Consider the following 21829-nt stretch of genomic DNA (forward strand, 5'->3'; position numbering starts at 1 on the left):
TATCTGTTAAAGCAATAAAAAGAAAATTCAAAATTGTCTGGCTGTATGGAGGGGGGGGGAAAAATGAGGGAGTTGTTCTTGTCTGAGTCGATGTTACACGTAAAAATCATCAAAAATTAATCCACATGCATTAAAAATTTTGCTGCAAACTTATCAAGATAGGGACAAATTCAATTGCATGCCTATCTCTCTACTTCGAGGGAAAAAAAAAAAAAAACAGTTGGTAACCTCTAAGTTTAGGACCGATCACTTGTTGATAATCAGACAGCTGTATATATCGTGCCCATTATCAGAGATGATGATACATTAGTGGACCGACTTACTCTCTCTTATAACACAGCGAATCATATCGTAGTTATTATGATGGTTCCTCACTCTCACTATCTTTTTATGACGTTAACTTCACGTTCAGAATTAAGGCTGAAGATATATGGCTGCTTGCCCTGCGTTAGGTTTTGGCATCATTCGATAAAGAAAGACTTTTATTGTTCTCTCTCTCTCTCTCTAAGGAGAGACATGCCACGATAAAGACGTTTCCTAGATAGAGAGAAGAGGCCACGCACATATTTTTCTCCCATTTATTCTTATGGTGATCTCATAAAGACGCTATATGGGCGTCAAAACAAGCGCGCAGATTTAAGAATGAGCATTTTACTGGCCTTTAGTTGGCTTTCAACTCTGATAGACGAGAAGATGAGAAATAGCTCAGATTATTCTGAGGGGGACGTTATATGCTTCCATGACTGGTTTTACTTAAGAACCACTAAGGGACGTAATGTGAGAATTTCTAGCAAAAAAAAAAACAACAAAAAAAGTAAACAGAGGATATTTATATCAATAAAATATTTCAATTGCACACAGTCATCCTTCAAGTACATGGATGCATTCAGTATTGTTTGCTATCTGTTTACAGCATCTTACAGCATTTTTTGACATCTTACATCCAAATCCATTTGTAACAACGCAAAGCATTTTTCCACTCCGAAAATTAAATTTATTATCCAATTGAAATAAGTGGGAATTTAAAAAACAACATACTTCTCAATTACGTTGATATGTTAAATATTCTTTAAGAAGTTTGTGACAGTTAAGTCATAAGATGTAAGCATTTTATTAATCTAAACTGATATTTTTTATTATTATAATTTCCTGTTCAGCTTGCTGCCAATGGCGTCATCTTCATCTGTGTCAATATGGTGGGCCTTTTTGTTCATAATCTCATGGAGCATGCGCAAAGGAAGACATTTCTAGACACAAGAAACTGTATAAACACTCAGTTGGAAATAGGAGACGAGAATGAAAAACTGGTAAGTTCTCATCGTTTGTCAAGTTTTGTTTATTGTGTAAAACAAAATGCTAACCATATTTACGATTTCTTTCTTTTTTTTCTTTTTTTTTATTAGAACATGATTTATCCAAAGCGTTACCGAGCCTTGTCTAGAACATTTTGTGCCTTCATATATATGTATGAAGGCACATGCATTTTCCGATTGACTTTGTTTTAACAAATAAATACAAAAGGGATGGGGAGGATCTTTCTGATGAGTAGCAGAAATATCTGCCGAAACTTCAGGAAATGAAACTTGGAAGTGCATATGAAAGAGAAAGGAGCGAATCGGTAAGAACCGAGTCATTGATCAACGTCATTATTCTCTTCTGTGCTGAGTCGAGGATTATTACGAAGCTTATCCGGACGTGATCGAAATATATTAAAATACAGTATTTGTTGGTTCAATAAAAGAGTGAAATAAGTTTTCTAGTAGCAACACTATATTATATTTTTAAAAAAAACTTTCCACGTATACTAGAAATACTGCTGTGCCAGATCGTCTATCTTATAATCCGTGACCTTTTTCATATTTTCTAATTTAGTGTCCGAAGTTGCAAACAACCATCCCGTTGCACATTTTAAAACCATGATCATTTCTGCTTTCTTTGGCGCTTCAACAGTTGCACTGATTTTTAAGGCAACAATCGCCATTGCTACTCGATAACAATAACCGAGATACTTCACATCGTGTGAATAACAAGTCCAGAATAATATAGTGGCAAAGAACAAACGGTGCTTAAAAAAAAAACTTGCATTAAATGTGCAGCTAAAACTGCAGTTGACAAAGTTGCAAATAATAGAACTTATTCTGTATGCAGTCACGTTATTTCATACTGGAAATCGAACATTGTTGGGCACGCGTGCATGCGTATGAAGTCACGCATACGTTGAAGCAATGGAATTGAAGCAATAAATTTTAACTTGATTTTTCCCCTTGTTAGACGGAAAGAATATCTCGACATACTTTTTTTGTTTTTAATGACAATAATAATTAAACTACACACGCAACACACAGGTGGTGATAATATTTCTTGATTATTTTCATTATCAACGCTGAAAAAAAAAATAATTTGAAACATCTGTCATCGAAGGGGATAAAGAGGATTGTTTGAATGGTCATAATTTTTTATTTCTTGCCAAATCAAACAAAACATCGTTTATTTAATTATCGCATACGTCGATTCTGTTTATTTATCATCCCATCCGACAAACGTAACAAGACTAAAGAATTTTTTGAGGCTTTTCGCATAACAAGATTAGTCGGCACGTACTGAAGCATTGAAATCTGCCTTAAGAAAATGCTGATAAGCGTAGAAGAATTGGAGCAGGTAGTCTTGAGCTTCTAAATTTGCTCCTTTTACACTCTGACGTCACAGAATCCAAAGAGATTTTATTTTCTCCTTTTTGGCTGTTTTCAAAAAGAGAATGACTCATCCTTCGTTTACGGTGCCCTGTAATAGTCATTGATATCAATAAAACTGTCCTAATACTTCAAGAAGTACTCGAAGTATGCGTTAATACTAACCCTCTGACACGTAGACTTAATTTTACTTTCTCTCTCTCTATCTATCTTTTGCACCTGATGAAACGGCTTCCATTCATTACTGTGCATTTACATATGATTGAAGTTCGCATACTTAAAATGTAGATTGCTCGGTAAACTTAAGAATCGAGTTTTTATAGCAAGTACTTCAGATTTTAATTTGGGTTAATGACAATAACTTAAAAAAAAAAGTCAAGCAAAGAAACTGCCATTTGCGCACCATCCTGATGATTTTATTATCGTAATAGATCGTGATATCTACTTAGTTGAAGACAAGTCTTTGTTTTATCACAAAACTGTTTGTTTGTTTTTTTTGCCCGTAGATACTTAGACCCCGATCGAATGGTGATTGCCGACTCTTTGCGTCGGTTTTTAATTTCCCCATAAGCCGTTAGCAAATAGTGTAATCTTTGTCAACTACGGCAAATGTTCGCATTGAACCATGCGAAGTATCCACTTTTTATCTAGCTGATGAAGCTCTTTGATAGTGAATTAACACGGCTTATTAGAAAGGTGGAAAGCAAATATATTAATAATATGAAATGATTCTTCAAAATAAAGATACGATTAAAATAGATATTCCCACCATTTTAGCGTTGCAATTTTATTATTTTATCGCACAGTCAGCCCATTGTTAACTATAAGATTTCGCGAAGGTAATCTTAGAGTGATTCGTGAACCTTAACTGCACATTTCTTGTGCTAATTGGTTCATAAATGAAGAATTGACATGTTAATTGAATTATTAAATCTTCGGGAATCTTGAGTAATAAGTACAGAAAATCTGCAAGTGTAAATGTTTTTAACATCTTCAAAAAAAATCGACTACTTCTATTTTTTTTTTTCAACCTATTTTGAGTTTCCTTAAGAAACCAAAACTTCCAGCTGGATCTACTTAATGAAGTTGGATCCAAATCTGTATTTACGTTCGAGTAGAAAAAATAAAAATAAATTGCTGAACCAGAAATTTCAATTGTTAGTGTTCATACTACTTTTGTGCAACTTCACAATAAATCAGGATAAATACTTTAAGGAAGGTATTTATCCTGATTTTTAGCGGCGGACTTCGATCGATACTATATTATACTGAAACTTATAACTTATCATTTAGCATTTCCATTTTAAATACAGAAACTTTTCTTTGGCATTTTTTTTTTCGATTAAAAATCGGTATTTTTATTCGCCTTCTCTAAATATATATTCAGTTACTTCGACAAATTTTAGTTTTTTTTAAGACAATTTTTCATTTACTAGCTCGGTATAGGAAAGATATAATGTTGCATAGGTAGAATGTGATACATCACCAAATAAACTCATTGCGATAAAGAAGGATGGTTGTTTCTCGTAACGCGATGGACTTTTCTATAATATGCAAAAAAAATAAAAGAAATTGAAGGATGTATAAATGTCAAAAAATTCTTTAGACATCCTCAAAAACTAGTCATCTTTACGAGCCTGTATGTGAAATAATATTAATAAGAATAAATAACACATTGTTACAGTCTCATTGTTACGTATTATTCAATAAATAAATAAATAAATAATAATAATAAAATGTAGGTTGCTTATACGTCATCAAATTTAAGCATCTGCTTTGAATTATGCGCCTGTTATCAGTTGGCCAAAATTAAAGCTTGTGTTTTCGGAAGTTAATCTTCGTAAATGTGGATGGTCACTGTGCACATCTGAGTCCTTCGGCGACACGAAGAAAGACATGTTCACTTGATTGGTGTTTAAGAACTATTGAAGCGTCACATGTCAAAAATAAAGACTTTCTTCCCAAAATGTAAACTTATAATTTTATTATAGGCCGATTATTGAATTAGGCTGAAATATTGAATGAAAGTAGGCGTCGTCCGTCCGTGACAAACCTTCCACATTACGGACCTCAAACAGGCTCACTATTTGAAGACTCCATTAACACGAGACTCGACGTTATTATTAAATTATGTTAACATCACCCTTAATTCACTTGACTTGGAGGTGCTTTCTGCTATTTTAGAAAGATAAATTAAAGGCTTTTTTTATTATAAGTAAATGGAATATTTCTTTGTTATTTTCTTAATTCTTTCGACATTTTCTCCCTTTTAAGTATTTTCTTGCTAAGAATCTTTATCGAGAAAGATGGGGAAAAAAAGGACTTCTCTAGAGAACTCTCTCTCTTGAGAGAGGGAAAAAGCAAGGAACTTTTTAATGCTCCCTTGTTAATGATCTCGTGCAAACGTGCTTACTCCTACCACTGAGTGGCAAGCATTTCGATTAACCGCTGCGTTCATGTCGATTTCTGCCCGGTTGAACGTAGCGGTCGATACGATGTGTCCCTCGACTGGGAAGAGTTAGATTCGAATTCCGTCAGGAATGCAAGAACTTTCTCTAGGTCTCTTTCATCCAAGATTCAGTTGATCTGTCTCAGAACGATGACATCCCCCCCCCCTCTCAGAAAAATTCCGGGATTTTCCGTTTCGTGAACAAACCAGCCGGAAAACACACACAAACGCCACAAAAATTTTATTTATTACGGCAAAGAAGCAACCTTAGTTACTTTAGGGTTTACATGATTTAGAACACACTTTGCTTAGTTCTCCCACGATAGTTATTGAGAACTTTAATTTTTTTCCCAGAAGTTTTCTCCATTTTTTCCTTACAAATAGATGGCAAGAGTAGTAACTATTATGAAGCAGCACAACACACGTATAATAGGTCAATAACATTTACTCGTACAGACCTTTAACTGAATTCTTCGCCAGTTTATATATAACGGAATTTGGTCACACCCTAACCCTTTTCATATTTTTTGTTCTTTGCGTCAACGAAGAGGCTGTTTGCTTAAGCAGTGTTGTTACTGAGACCGCTTAAAAAAAATGTGCGTCGAAGCATCGTTTATGATACGCCAACATGGGGGGGAAACGCACGCCCCCTCCCCCACCGTCGCGTGACCCGCTTTTCATTCCATGACCCTCAGAGGTAAACATCTAGCTGAAAAATGATGGCGGCAAAAGCATCGACTAAGTAATTAGAGTGCCTCATTGGTTCACGGATTCTATTAGTCTTTGTAGAGATCACGTTTCGCTGAACGTTTAACATTAAGTCTGTCGTCTTGACCTCCGCTTCTGGGAAAAGGAGCTCCATCTGTTACACATCCCTGTATTAATTAGAACGAGGGCATCGCCGTTGGAGGAGAGAGAAAACAGATAACTTGACGGACTTGTAGTACAAGTGTTTCCCGAAGGGCGGCGTTAGTGTTTGTCTTCTACAATCTAATTAATATCTCGGTAACCTGATATTAGCAAACGGAATGTATCGTTAGATAAGTGGAGAGAAAACTTCTTTATCTACAGTTCCAAGCAGATGACCGGAAGTCTATGATGGTGTGAAGAAATCAATATAGTGCGATCCATCAGTGAATAGTCGGTTAAATAGCATTAATCAGAAACGAACTGTAAATATATATTTTTTAAAAAAATACTCATTATTTTCAATCATGCGCTCAGCCGTCACGTGACTGGTTGCGAAAGTTAGTTCTGTTACGAACCTATCCATTTCCATATCTTCTCAAGCCGGATTACTTTCGGACATTAATGTAACTTCAGGATGCAGAATATACTCTATATGCAAAAAATCACTATACAAGAATGTTTTGATTGTTGCATCTGTCCATTGATACAACAATGGGAAGATACAACAATCTCCTCATTGATACAGTAGATTCTTATATCTGCACATCACAGAACAAAATGAGAAATGTTGAGATCAGAAATACGGAGAGGACAAATGAATGGAGAAATTAGAGCGAAAAAATGAAGAAATTAATAGTTTCACTAGACCGATAAGGTAAAAGAGGAATAACGAAAACTAGTGATAAAAGTCTAGCAAGGGAATTGAATCACGTAATATTATTAATCATCACATCAGAGTTGAATGGATTTTGCCATTGTGTTGGTCGTTGAAAGACAAAAAAAAAAAAAAAAAAAAGAGCATATTAAAGAAAGAGAATCATAATGTTTTATTATAAGTGCAGAATGGGACTTGAACATAAATTAATCATGAGTTTCATGAATTATTAATGCCCACTCTGAAATCTAATCGCTTCGCATGCTAATCAGGCTATTATATGCTGAATAAGAGGATTGAGAGGGTGGGGAGAGTCACCTTGATTTATATATGCATACATACGTTTACTGAATAAGCTAAAACCTTTTCAATTCATAACTCTTCAAACATGTTTTTGTGATGTGTGTGCGCGCACGCGATTTTGCTTTGCTGTACTATGACAACAGCAATAAACCCAAAACTGGTTTGTTGTCATCCCAGGAACGGCTTCTTCTCAGCGTGCTACCTCAACACGTTGCCATGGAGATGAAGGCGGACATCGTGTCACCAAGAGAAGGGCAGATTCACAAAATGTACATCCAGAAGTATGAACACGTCAGGTAAGATATTTCAATTTTTTTCCCCCTGTTTGAATCTTTTTTTTTTTTTCCGGAAACCAAATAAACATTACGATAAACAATCCAGTTAAAACGACATCTAGTGAATTTTGTTATATTTATTTCTTTGAATAAAAATGTGTACGTGCATGAAAAGCAATTGAAATGCAATAAGAGTTGTGTTGACATTAAAAGCAAAATATTACAGTAATTAAGTTTTTTGAGCGCCTTGAAGTAATAATTCCATTAGAAAATTTAAACCACAGATGCCTTTTTTTTTTCTTTCAAACATTTTCCCTTTTCATTTCAGTATTTGATTCTCCATTTTTGTCATTTTATTAGTATTACGTGTACATTAAATCCATTCTGTGGCTCTGTCAAAAGAATCCTTTTGTCTCAGGATGTGGCATCTCGCTCTCTCTTCATTGTAATTACATCCTTTGTGTGCGCGCGCGCGTGGTAGACTTCCGCACGGAATGTTTTTGTTATGCGTCACTTTCTTTGGAAAGAGACTTGAAAATGCTTCTTTCCAAAGGGAAGATTTTTTTTTTTTAATAGAAATAGCTATTTGTTTTAGCCTCACAAAATAATCATGCCGAAAGATAAACGAACCTCTCGTGGGAATTACAGATATTTCACAGAATTACAGATATTTCACAGGATAAACCAATTATTAAAGAATAAAGTCTGTATACTGTTTGTTGCCAGTATATAATAATAATAATAAGCAAAAACTAACTGCTATTTCGATAGACACGTCTGTTAGTTCACTTTGCCACAGAATAAGGTCTTACAATCAAAGAAGCTGGGAATTGATAACAGGACGATAAGTCCTGTTATTTCGAAATATGAACTAGTAACTAAGTAAACTAGTAAAAAAAAAAAAAATAGCCTGTATAAAATATTCAAAAGACAATTAACAAATGTCAGCCATATTGGAATTAATTACGATGTCCATCTTATCCAGGTTTACATTGAAGACATAAACGTAGCATAGGATAAAATGGGATAATTCAAAACTTAGTTGCTAACGAACATCAAATACATCGAACATTAATACACAAATGTCTTATTACTAAAGTAAACTTATCTTGTAGCTCACTCGATAAGGATACGTTTAGTTGGGAAAATGTGGGTTCGAATCCCATCGAGTTAAAAAAAAAATTGTCAGTTTTTCACTAAGAACATTTTAATGTCATGTATAGCCAAAATGCTTTCAACCAAAAGAAACCGTAGAAAGTCTTGTGTAAAACAAATACGTTTTCTTGTATTTCCATTTTTATTATTCCCTCCAGTGTGACATTCATTTATGGAACTAGCAATTAATTTTCTTCAAACGGAATGCTGTATACAAAGATGACAAAATACTGCTGTTTAATACACAATACAAGCACCCTAGAATGATCCATTAGCTGACTTATTTATCGTCAGCTTTGGCGTACAATAAAAACATCAATTCGTTACTCTCTCCCTGTATTTGTCACCTCACATCTGTAGTTGTGATTACTCTACGTGAATCACCTAATTGCAAACTGTTTACGCCTCAGGTAGGAAATAAACGAGCAGTTCCGTTTTTTTTTTTTTCACTTGCTATAAATTTTATAAGCTGCTTGAAACGACAAGTACTTTATATAGCTGCGCTGTAAGCGACACAATATTTTTGATGCTATCTGATACTCGTGAATTTCATTCACGTGCTCCAATAAAACTTTCAGTTCTCTCCATTGTTTAGGTCCATTAAACATAGATTCTGCTAATCATTATTTTAGATAAAAATGACATTTCAACAATATTTAAAGTAATGGATCCTTTCCAGTCAATTTCTTCATTGTTGCCTGTTTCAAAGCCTCAACAATGTGCTTTTCATCTGATGAAGGTTCGTTATTCTTGCTAAGGGAAGCAAAAAAAAAAGTGCTCCAGTGCGTTTACTTTACTAACTCCCAGAGGTAGAAGAATAATTTCGCTTTCTCCAGATGTAACTGAGATGATTATAACTCAGTGTCCCATCTGACTTGATTAAAAGTAGAAGCTCGCAGATCTTATTACTTGAGGACGCAAAGCGTGGTAACACATCACTGCATTGCCACGTGGAAAACAAATCCTCGTTCATTAGTTTCTTACGACAAAGAAAAGAAAAACCATCGACATTCTTTATCCAGAAGAGCGATATCTTTGGCAATTTATCTTATTTCGCTTCCTCCGTTTCATCGATAGAAAAAGAAACTCCTTATTGGCGCTTGTTTGAACCTTTTTTTTCCCTCCCTCTCTTGTCGCTGCTAGCTTTTCTCTTTCTGAATCCGTCTGTGAACGAGATTATGAACTGCGAGAAGAAATGAAAGCTTTTCATATCATGTTGACGAGAGAGCTTTCTGTCTTCATATTCTCTACCATTTCTGCCATATGTTACCGATGCCGTTTCACAAAGGCGCCATCTAGCGGTTAGTAAATCTTATCGTGAGACTTAAAAAAAAAAAATTGAACTGAATGCTCGCAACACATAAAGGCCTATTATATTGCTCTTCTGGGCTCATTAAAACTTTAATTAGCTTTCCAGAATGAGTTTATTAAAATGATAGACTGCTTTCATTTGGTCTGTCTAACACTGAGGTGCAGTGTGTGTGTGTGGGGGGGGATGTCGCGAGCACATGTATGCTTAATAAGTACAAAGAATTGGAGCCGTGATGACGTAATCAATGCAAGAGGAGTGGAAGATTGGGTTTTGGATGGTCAATGTCATGATTTCTTGACACTTTCCGGATAAAAACATAATGAGTTTAAAGAAAGTACAAGGATGGAGACGGGAGCATTCGTTAAGTCTTTTGTATTGTTTCTGATTGGATTTACTTTAAGAGAAGGAGAAAAAGGAAGGCATTTCCCATCTTCACTTATTTTAATTGAATTATGTCATTCGTTAAATTCTAAGAATGCGAAACGGCACGATGAGAATTGGAGTTTTTAATATTGTGTGTGTGTGTGTGTGATCAAGATTCAGAGAGGACACAATTCATTTCCTGACCAGCCTTCGTAGTGCGGAACAAATTACGAACTTTCGTGCCATTTATTTGGGACGATCCGGGCTCGAATTGAATTGACGTTGCTTTAAGAACCTTAATAAGGACTGGTTAACTGAATCTGTTGCCTAGTTGGAAACGTCTGGAAATAGAAGGGTTTTAAGGAATAAAAGCAAAATAGCTGGAGAACAAGCTATGGGACCAATAATACATTGGTCCCATAGCCTTAGTTGCTTCGACCAAACACCCATCAAAAGCCTACAACTTTCCTGTTGTGGTAAACTAACCTTTAGTTTACTTACGATGGGCTAAAAGTTAGATATCCAGAAAACCTTTCGTGCGCATGGGGAAAATACTCATCAAGAATTAACCAGTGACGAAAGTCTAATATCACTGGCTGATAATTCTTCATACCATTAATGATCAGAAACACCAAGAATATCATTCGACTATTGCAGTGCAAGCCTGCTCTCTGATACCTCTTCAGTACGCTTCATAATCTATTCTTTGGGGGAAGGAGTGTTGTAAAATATTGGTTACAAACAGATTAAAGACGTCCAAATTCTTAGAATTTTTATTTTTTGTAAATCGGGTTAAACAGTCTCTAGAAAATCATTTCTTTATCAAAAATACGGTTTCTTTCATAGTGAAAAGAAAAGCGACCCCCCCCCCCAATAGCCATTTCCCAGGCAATGGAAGGGGTGGGGTCTTGTTGTCCAAGCTTTAACCGTCCATTCAGGGACATCACGAACCTCGTCGATCTTCTGTGTCTTATTATTAAAGTAGAACAAGGAATAGTCATTTGAAGTCTGGACGTAATTTATCGTGAAGTTTATTTCTTTTTCTGGGAAGCAAATGTCGTCTTCTCACTACCATTCCAAGCCCATTTTATGCTCTGAAGATTTATTTATTTTAGGAATGTCGGTTCCTTTTGGATTATTATCGCTTATAGAGAATCCTTGACTGGCGATTGAAATTAAATCACGATTTATAGGCCCCCCTTCCTTGTATGTATGTGTATGTGTGTGTGTGTATATATATATATATATGACCAAAATGATAGTAGTTTTTTATTAGCTGTGAATTATAATTTGACATAACATAGGGAAACATTGATCATTTATTTTAAAAAGGCTAATGAAAAAAATATACCATTTCGTACAAAAACAATACTTGCGAATATCAAGAATCATACACTTAAGCTAGGAGTCATTTCAAACAATTCTACGCTCACCAGCTTGTGTTCATTTTGTTTTAATACAAAACTTATGAACTCAAGAATTCACACAAATTTATTCAGCGCAAGCTTGTGGGACTCGTAAACATCCAATTCTTCTTTAGAATCCAACAGGTTTTTATCAGCTGAGCTGCCAAGAGAAGCATTTGTTCGCAATAAGAAACTCTCCAATTTCCAGGGAAAAAACCGATATTTTTCACAGTAAATCGAATACTGCATCCAATTGTTTATTGTTAAATGATATTATAATGTATATTGTTAAACTACAACAAGAATGAAGCTTTTATATATTCAATGTTATATTATGCATTATATATAGCCACTTTTGGCCTTCAGTAAAGGGCGGTGAAATTCATCTTCCATCTTAAAGATAACCACAAAACATCCATTCTCATGCTTGGATTCGAACCGCAGCTGTTGGTTGGAGAACGGATACGTTAACCACTCGGACAACTAGGCTTTTTCTTCTTCATTGAAAACGTTGTTTTTCATTTTTTTTTTGTTTCAAATTGTGTTTAAAATACTTTTTTTATTTTTTGTTAAATTCAAAAATATTTTTTCACACCTTTAAAAATACGAAGTTGAAGACAAACATGAGTGTAGAAAGTTAAATGAGGAAGTTAAGGAAGAAAAAAGTTAAGGAAGTTAAGGAAGAAAAGCAAGTCGATTTCTTTCTTTTGGTTTCCAAGCAGCCATCGAAATATAACATACTTAAGAAACGTGTTCTGTTTGATTCGTTGGGATCAGGAGAAATTCACTTAACATATAATGTAGGCTTAATAACCCTTCAAGTCCTCTCCAGAAATGGTTGCGACTCTAATGGTTTGTTTCAAGAACGATAACATACTTCGAGGACTGTCCTTCAGAATTATAGCAGAAGATAAGTATGTTCAACTGTGGAAAGGTCCACGGGCCACACACAGCGACTGTTCTTAAATTTTCATTGATGCCCGCATTTCTTGTGTGAATGTCTGAGAATCTTGTACGATTGGTTAGCAGCCCGGAAAGGCTGATAACGTATTATACCATAGGTAGGTTAAAGGTTATCCCTGGAATGATGCTATAGCAACTAAAACATGGCTTATATTCAAACCACTTGAAGTAATTAAGAAAAAAGGCTTGGCGATGAGATTTTCTACCATTCTGCAACTGGCAAATCTCTACGTAGAGACTTTTGAACTGCAAGTGGTTCAGACATGTTGAAGATGTGTTTGGCCAAGTTCAAAATAACTCTGAATGGCCTTTGAACAATATCGTCAAAAATAAAATTCAAGCTGGATTAAACCTAAACATCCTTAGACGTCACGGTTTAGATCATTGACGAATACAGGTTTTCTTGCTGGGTAATGTAATGTACGAAAAAGATTTCACAAAAGGCACATTTTGTGATGGATGATGCCATGACATTGCCGCTGTGTCACGTCACCATCCATCACAGAAGAAAGGCATTATCACAACACTAAAGAACAGACTTGAGAGTGACATCAGTGATCCAAGCACGAAGAAGATACAACTATACGAATCTGAGCAAGGCTCCCTCATACAAATGGATAGCAGTGTTTACAGAGATGATACCCTCGATACGATTCCTGATGCCGAAAACAAAATACAGTGGCTTTTGTAGGTCTAAACCTTTGTATCATCCTGTTAAGGATAGAAAAAAAAATTAAAAAAAGGAGTACATAAAGTCATCCTAATGAGATCCATTAGGATGACTTTGAGGGATGAAAAGAACAAACACAAAACATAAAATAATAGACAAGTGAGGTATTATTTTGTGTTAAAACTTTGAAACACGTCTACATATTGTAATAAAAATTGGGAAATGAATTTAAACATTATAACAATGAAGAACTGAGATCGCATAATGACAACAATCAATAGCATCACATATTAGGTTTCATGTCACGCGCTGCTATGAATTTGAAAAAAATAAATGCACTCACAGAAGTCAGATGGTACGTTTATTTATTAGCATACACATTTATGTATGGTATGATGATGCTTGATAGTTCACAAATAATTTTTTTGACCACGTCACTGATTATCTAGACGCTTGGGAGTTCCGACAGTGCTTCTACTTAGCGTCACATTATAAAGAATTCTCTTGCGGCAAAGATCCTAAATAAAAGTTGACGACTTTTGTTATCATAGTGGGAAAACACAAGGCTCATACCTCGCGCATTCTCTATTTAATTTGTTCTTAATCTTGTCTCCACATCTACTCCCGTTTATTATACACCACGCTAAACATTGCATCTTCCACGTTTGTGTCGGTGATCAGCTGGCGCGTATAATCTTCCTCTTTTCGTAAATCTTCATTGATTACTATTCTCCTCCCCCGCCCCCCCTTTTACCTACAACCCTAATTAGTGGCAGCCACGTGCACGGAACCTTATCACAAACCGCTACACAAACTCATTTCATCCTCGTCGTTTGGTGTAAGTTTATTAACTAATTACAACTACTCTCCCGCCACCTGGAGGTATTAAGTGGCATCCTGGCGTAATATACTTCTTCTTGTTGAATAAAGTCGGCGGTTTCGTGTGCTTTTCCAACACATCGACGCCACGGTTGTGTTGTAACAGAGGTGGAAAAGGGTACGCTCTGAACGGATGTTATGCAACAGTTCATTTTATAGCGTGGTTGTAACTAATTTACGGACACACTTCCTCACTCGCTTCTAATTTTAATCCGTTTTCATTTTCGTCAGTCTTTCGGGTTACTAATTTTTGCTGCATCAGAAGTTCGTTGATGAGTAAACAAGTATGGAAATAGCTCGAAACAATCATTAAAAAAAAAAAAAAGAGTTAATTATGATAACAATCAAACCTTAGGCAGCCCTGTTTTGGGTTTATATACTCGGCATATATGAGTATAATAATGTTTTGCCACTGAAAAATGTTCTGGAAAAAAATGGTCATATTTCCATTACTAGTGGTCCATGTGTTTAATACTGAAGTAATTTTTTTCCATAAGAATGAAGGTGATGTAAGCAGATGTGTACAGAACTTTAAAAGAATCCTGCTGTTTAGATAAAAGCAGTTGTTCTAACTCAGTGAATTATTGGACGCATCATTACTAGCGTCGGCGTGATACGTAAGTATAATATTAAATGATCAAAAATATTAATACAAAATTCTGAATATTAATATTTAATGTTTCACCAAAGGATGTTAATAATTTAAATTCAAATATTTTTCAACTAATGGCCCCTGCTAATGGAAATACCATTAGCAGTGGCCTCGACCAGAAATGGACATTTTGAAGCCACTTCAGTCCTCCAACAGAATAACGAACTTCCATTGGACAATTAAAATAATGCTCTACCCAAATACATCCAAGAGACGATGGAATTCTAACCTGCAGTCTGTTGAGAACGAGTGCATTATCCATTCGGTCAATCAAGTGGCTGTTGTTTCAATAAATTTTCAGACTTGATCTCTGATAGTTGTTCACCTACATAGTCGTGTGCCCGTGTATGTTATTCATTAGATGTTAACGGCACAAAAAAAAATGTATGTTTTATTATTTGACGGACATCTCTATACAGTACTTACTCATTGCTGGTACTTTTTTAAAAAAAACAAATGTTCAAGTGTAAAATGCTAATTTTTTCTGGGTGTAAACTCTGCGTATACAAAATATGTAAAAATCGTTTGAACCAATATATATATTTTTTTTAATTTCTAGATTAACTTCTGTGGGCATGAAGACGGGTCAATGGCACCTCCTGTTCGGTCCTATCCGGTTAATTCGCCTTTTACCCTTTGTCGTCCTTGATGACCTCCATGACAGATACAGGAGTTTCTATCCTTTATTCTTTCTATCAATATTTCTCTCGGCTTCCACACGTGATTAATATTTTTTCGAGTAGCTTCTGTTTACTTTTCTCCGTGGTTTTTGCACCGGAGCGTGTAATCGGAATCGAACGGAGTGGGGGGGGGGGGAATGTTGTCAGAGGAAAGAAAACCGAGGCGATGTATCGGTTTATTGGATGACCGTGATTGATCAGTTGGTATCCATCTGCACAGTTAATGAACAAAGAACTTCTCCGCCGTTATGCAATAGCTTCTACGTTCTTCAGTTAGATCACGTGTGTGGTGGCAAATAAATCCATTGCCTGGAGAACCTCCTGGAATTCCGTATGAGTCGCTGAAAAGATTTCTGTTTTCTTCTTCTTGTGTCTAATGTCTTTCTATTTCTTATCTTTGGTCTTTTTACCATACCGGAATTTTTCTTTCTCTCCCCCCCCCCTCTTTTCTCCTTCACTTGATTAGTTCTCGTGCTTGTAATCCAATAAAATGTCTCTTAGAAAGCATCCCCCCTCTCTCTTTTCTACGGCTATGGTTTGAAAGTTTGTTTCTATCTTGTTATAATTTCTGAGCAAGCGCACAACCGTTATTGTTATTTTCACGCAACAATGCAGACAAGAAAACGCTTAGAATAGAAGTCTCGCGATGTAGACGAGGCAGTAATATCATAGGCAGCTGTAGCCAGTCGCGCGGTAATCGGTTCTAACCTATAGATAAGTTAGAGTTGGGGGATATTTTATAAATCTTTTTTCACATCCTTCTCCCTTTTCGTCCCCCCCCACTCTTTCTAGTGAGCGAACAACTGTAAATTCCTTTGGTTTGTAAGAAGTATTCATTCTAAGGAGGATTACGTCAAAACTTTTTCCAGTCATTTCCTCTGACACCATACAAAAGTGGGTCACGAGTAAATATTTACGTGTCGTTGAAGTCCTCCTACAAATTTTATTGTTGTTTTTTCTGCCGTTAATAATTGGCTAAACATTAGAATAGCGTATTGTCTGTTATTTTCCCAGAAGTACAAGTGATGGGTCATTTGTAGCGGCCCTTTTTTTTTATTTTCAAATATATTTATATATTTACTGGAACAGTCTTTTATACCCGGTGTCATGCCCAGTTTTCTAATGCGTTTTTCAATGGGGGAGGGAGAAGCGAGGAAGAATGGTTGGTTTGTTTAGAAGACGATGGGAACACGTATTTCACAGTGAATAAACGCTTTAAACAGACGTTGTTTGTTATTTTATGCCATTAGCTGCGTGAGTAGCTTTATTTGTCCTTACAGATCATTTGACATTGACCTGTCATGAAAGTTAGCAGTAAAATTTTATTGGAAAATGAACTGCTTTGAATATCAGATGTAAACAAATAGAACATTTAAGCTTAGAAGAATTCAAACGTGTCTAATTGTTGGAATGGACTAACAATTGCATTAATCATATTAAGAACGATGTAGATTTCACATTGCACGTTTTTTGAACAGCGCACGCCACTGGGTTTAATTGTTAACAATGACCAGTAGTATTCTTGCTTTTTTTTTTTTTTTTGCTTTTTTTTTTTTGTAGTTTATTTCTAGTCTTTCGCGTGCTCCATTGTTACTTTTCAGACTTTGAGGCATTTAATTATTCGCGGCATCAATTCATTAGTTCATGCTTGTGTGCCCTTTGATTTATGGGAGTTTATAATTTTTAATTATAGGTGGTTTAAATCGAACTTCAATTGAACTATCTTGGACAATTTACTGCAAGTGTTTTTAGTAAATCTAGATGCAACTATAAGACTTGTTTTAACGATTTTGAAGTGTCATTAATTTTTGTTTTTCGGTAAGAGCGACATAAACCACATTAATAAATTACCAAGTCTGTCCGCTAGTGCGTAGTTCCCCGGTTCATTTTCACGCGTAGCTCTCAGCAGCAAGATCTATCGCTTGTTCCAGGACATAAAGCCATTAATAGGCTCTGCAATCAAAATTCTTTTCGATCGTTTCGACTGGTTTATTACCGATAATCTTCTGATAAAACACCGCCTATGGCAGGCGCTGGACGCGTTCGTTTAGGCATGCCAGTGTCCTCTAGCTTTACGAAACCTATTCGTTTGCGTCACAAGACGATCCTTTTATGTCGCTAGCACGCTGAGTGACTGATGGACTAGATTACCTGGGATGACGGATGCATAGTGATGAGGACTTTTAGAGGCAGGAAGTGCAGGAGCAGCTGTTAAACATGTCGCCACAAGCGACAGCCTCTAGGCGATTAATGTGGCTTACTGAGTTTTGTGGATGTAGCATGGCAGCGGAGGCAAATTACGGAGTCCCTCTCGGCCAATCGATACACAGAGAGAGAGAGAGAGACGGTCTTGAACTGTATTATATAAGCTAGAAGACATGGGAGCAGATAGTCACGTGGGATTGGTAGGAGTATTTAAATGTATTGTCAAAGAACAGGATAGAGTGGTGGGGAGGGGAGATTCTAGTATCATGGATAAGATTGTGGACTTATTTTAGTCGGATGAATAGAAATATATTTTAATGAATTGATGCAAGTCTTAGGAACTGCGTCGAAACGTCATTGTAATGTAACAGAATAAAATCGGCAACCAAAGGATGAATATTTAATTGTTTTTATTTATTTTGGTGCACATCCTTCAGCTAATATCTTTGGCGTTGGCTGTCCTAGATTTGAGACGGACACTGAGGGGGGGGGGGAGATAATTTATTGCTTCTGAAATGTGCCGCCGTGTCGTTTGATCGGTCGTTGTCCATTTTCTATTTTTCTCGAGTGCTTTTTTTGCAAATCGCATTGCTCAATCCGTTTCTCACATTAGTATAAGTCTCGGCAGGACGTAATGCAGATGGTGTCTCAAGGATCGACACAGAAATCTGGAGGGATTTAAGTTCCATTTATCGTATCCCTTTCCTCCCGTGGAATAAAAAGAGATCTCGCAAAATGAAATAAAAGGAAATCTGTAGCGTTTTTGATAAGGGGGGGGGGGTGAAGAAGTGTGGGTTTGGAATGTGTTGGTCGGACGTTATGCCTTTAACTGCATTCTTCGAATAGAAGTCAAAATGGGTTGTTTTTCACAAGTCGTACGCAAACTGCTTTTCAACGTGCAAGTAAATCTGGGTTTATTTCCATTGGGAAACGCTACAGATGCGTAGTGATTTGGTTTGTAGTTTTTTTTTTTTTTTTTTTTTTTTTTTGAGGGGGGGTTTGATTTTTTTTATTTATTGGATGGAAAAGCAAAATAAGAATTTTAAAATTGATTTTATTATATTTTATCCCAAAAGTTTTTTTTTTTTTTTTTTTCCCCATAGACAACTCCTAGAGGGGGTTGTTTTTAGGCGAAATATCGTCTTATTCAAATATACTGTGTTGTAGTATGCAGTTCTGTAAGTTTAAAATTAGTTCTATAAGTTTAAAATTAAATGTTTAAAATTAGTTCTATAATTTTATAGAACTAACACCTTTCGAGGGCATCCGTTTGCATTATTTGTGTAAGAGATGGCGCAGAATTACGAAACAGAATTTAATCTGTGATATAAAACAAGGGGGAATATCGCACGCGATCCAGTTTCATCTCTTACTAACGGTGCCAAACTGCAGTGAATTATGGTGCTTCTCAACTCCTCCAGGTGAGGAAATTGAAGGAAAGATTAACTGACCAGTTAAACAGGGTGTCTTAGACGAGTGGTTAACACATTGGGTTGCCAGCCTTCGTACTGACTCAGAAATGCAGACGAAATGCTAACCAGATCAGACTCGAGTGAGACGAATGGATAATGCACTCGATTGCGCCTGTGATTAATGCTTTTATTATAAGCTAACTTTCTTCCATAAAAAGAAAGTTAGATTGTGTAATAAATGCGGTTTCTTCCATAAAATCTCTTGAGGGAATCGAAGATCACAAGAAAAATCATAATCACGGTAAAAAATGTTATTTCAATCTGTGATATCACATTAAAAATGCTCTTCTCATGTTATCTCGGTATTTCTAAGCATTTTTACGATATGAACCTGAATATCTCTATGAAATAGTTGAACTTGAGACCAAAAGAATCCATTTTATTGTAGATGTATGCCATAAAATTGTAGCCCATGCTGTAGCTGGACGATCCATAATTATATTTCATGTAAAATTGTGGAATATACTTTATGAAGGCTAATTGTTGTTCTCTGATTCGCTTACAAAGTTTTAACAATGTACGCTTAGCTAAACCAGTTTGGAAATCTCTTACACAATAAGAGATAAATACCGTTGAAAAACAAGTGAGGAAATGGTCCTCTTCGGTCATGATATTGCGAAGTACCATTTGCTTCGGAAAGACCCGAGTTACAATCTCATCTAGGTTTTTACATACATTACGTTATTTACACACGAGTGTATAAACACACATACAAAAACTACTAAAGATAATACAACACAGTACATTTGAATAAGACGATATTTCGTCTAAAAAACCCTCTAGGAGTTTTCTATGCAAAAATGAAAAAAAAAAATTATTTTCAATAAATAAAATCATCTCCTCCCTTAAAAAAAAAAAAAGCTACAAACCAAATCACTACGCATCTGTAGCGTCTCCCTATAGAAATAAACAGATTTAGTTGCTCGTCGAAAAAGTTTGCTTACGACTTGTGAAAACGAAACCCATTTTGACTTCCATTCGAAGATTGCAGTTGGGAAAACTCGAAGAACTTGAATGTGATTTTTAGTAGAAAACGAATACGCCGGTCTCATATGGAGGTTGCAGGTATTTTCTGCCAGATTTAAGCTTATTTTTCACAAATATACAGTACCCTCGAATAAATTGAAATGAGTGTGTTTCATTCATATGAATTAGAATAAAATGGCAGTTATTTAAAAAATTTTTTTTTTAAAATTTATTTCCCGTGTGGTTTGTGTTTGCGAACGGATGTAATTGCCAATAGTTTTTTTTTTTTTTTTTTTTTTTTTGACACGAAAAGCTCTCAGGCAAAAACCAAAGTATCCAGTGAGATATACAGCGACCACAAGTATGAAAATGACGCTGTAGCGATTCAAAAGAAGATGATCGCTTGCGATCCAGGACTAGTTATGACTGATCTTGAAAAGAGGAAGAAAAAAAAAAGGTGAAAAAAAAGCGGATAACGAAAAGCGTATTCAAGTCAAGGAGAATGCAGAAACATCGAAGGGGTATTTGGAGGATGCAAAGCAAGCCAAGATCTTCAATCCACAACTATGAGAAACCGTATAAATTCTGTGCTGGCTGTCTCGACAGCGTTCCATCTCTGACACGCAACAAACCACCGAAGTAAAGCGCAGAACATTCGGAGAAAGTGTCAGAAACGCATTTGAGGTGTCTGAATGCTTTCCCTTCCACTAATCTCTCTTCCTCGGAGACCCACCGTCAAGATCAGCTGCATCCCCACGGATCTGCACCCCCCCCCCTTTCCGAAGCCGATGATCGACTCTTGACACAGATAGTGACTTCCACGATCTCTTCTTTACAGATTCCGCTAAGGAATACGGAGTAGCGACCGTAGATTTTTTTCCCCCCCAAAGATAACCCATCTTTCTGTTAGTCCGTTATCCTTACTGGAGTGAGAGGGGAGAAAGGATTCGGTTTGTATTCTTAAAAAGAACGTGCGTATGTAGAGAGAGAGAGAGAGAAGGTAAATCTTTTAGGAATTTAGATTTTTTTTTTTTTTTTTTACCGTCTTTCCCCTTCCCTACCACCCTGTACAGTTGATGATGCTATTCAAACGGATCCCAGGGTCAAATCCGAAGTCATAAGAACTCGCATATGGAATTGTCATTGTGCGATGACGAATCTCTCTTTTTTTTTTTTTTTTTTTTTGCGCGTGGGGGGGGGGGGGAAGAGGTTTCCTTGATTCACATCACACACCATTACTTTGCCGTTAAGTTCTTTATCAGAAAATATTTCAGGTAAATATTTGTGTTCCTGTCTTTCTTAAGTTTATATGGATTCTGAAAAAAATCGCAGTGGCAACCAAGTACCTATTGTATCTTAACAATCAAATTAAATCATATTACGATGCGAATCACGTGGATATCTTTTTCTTTCTGTATCATACAAACGTAATAATGCTGCTGATAAAAGATGTAGGTACCGATAGAGTATTGTGGAAAGATTACCTACTAACAATACTCTATTGGTATTGTTGGCCATGCCAACAATCCAAACCCACTTATCTCTCTGTATATAATAATAATAGAAAAAAAAAAAAAAAAAAACTGTTCCATTTATTTGTTAATTCAGATATTGGTGACATATGGTTCCATAGGTTCTGTTTGCGTTTGTCTCCATTTTTTTACGCCGTCAAGAACGAAATTTTAATTTTAAAGATTAAGTGAGTGTTTCTAGCTCAGTGGTTAGATTCTCGCCATTACTTCCAACCATTCTGCGTTAGGTTAGGTGTGGTAGATGGACCAATATTCGGATCTTTAAATTGGTAGGCGTGTTATTAGAATGATTT

General features: G+C 36.0%; 1 protein-coding gene across 1 annotated transcript in view; it reads left to right on the plus strand.

Moving 5' to 3' along the window:
- The window catches only part of LOC150105503 (adenylate cyclase type 1-like), a 280605-nt gene that overhangs the window by 108127 nt on the left and 150649 nt on the right, over positions 1 to 21829 (plus strand). Inside the window, exons 2-3 of the mRNA XM_090393976.1 lie at positions 1158 to 1307; positions 7184 to 7302. Of these exons, the coding sequence (XP_090250102.1) occupies positions 1158 to 1307; positions 7184 to 7302 (269 nt within the window). The remainder of the gene's footprint in view (positions 1 to 1157; positions 1308 to 7183; positions 7303 to 21829) is intronic.

This window comes from Typopeltis vanoorti, chromosome 6, assembly GCF_054136105.1.
Source record: "Typopeltis vanoorti isolate ZY-2024b chromosome 6, IOZ_Tvanoo_1.0, whole genome shotgun sequence".
NCBI classification, from domain to species: domain Eukaryota; kingdom Metazoa; phylum Arthropoda; class Arachnida; order Uropygi; family Thelyphonidae; genus Typopeltis; species Typopeltis vanoorti.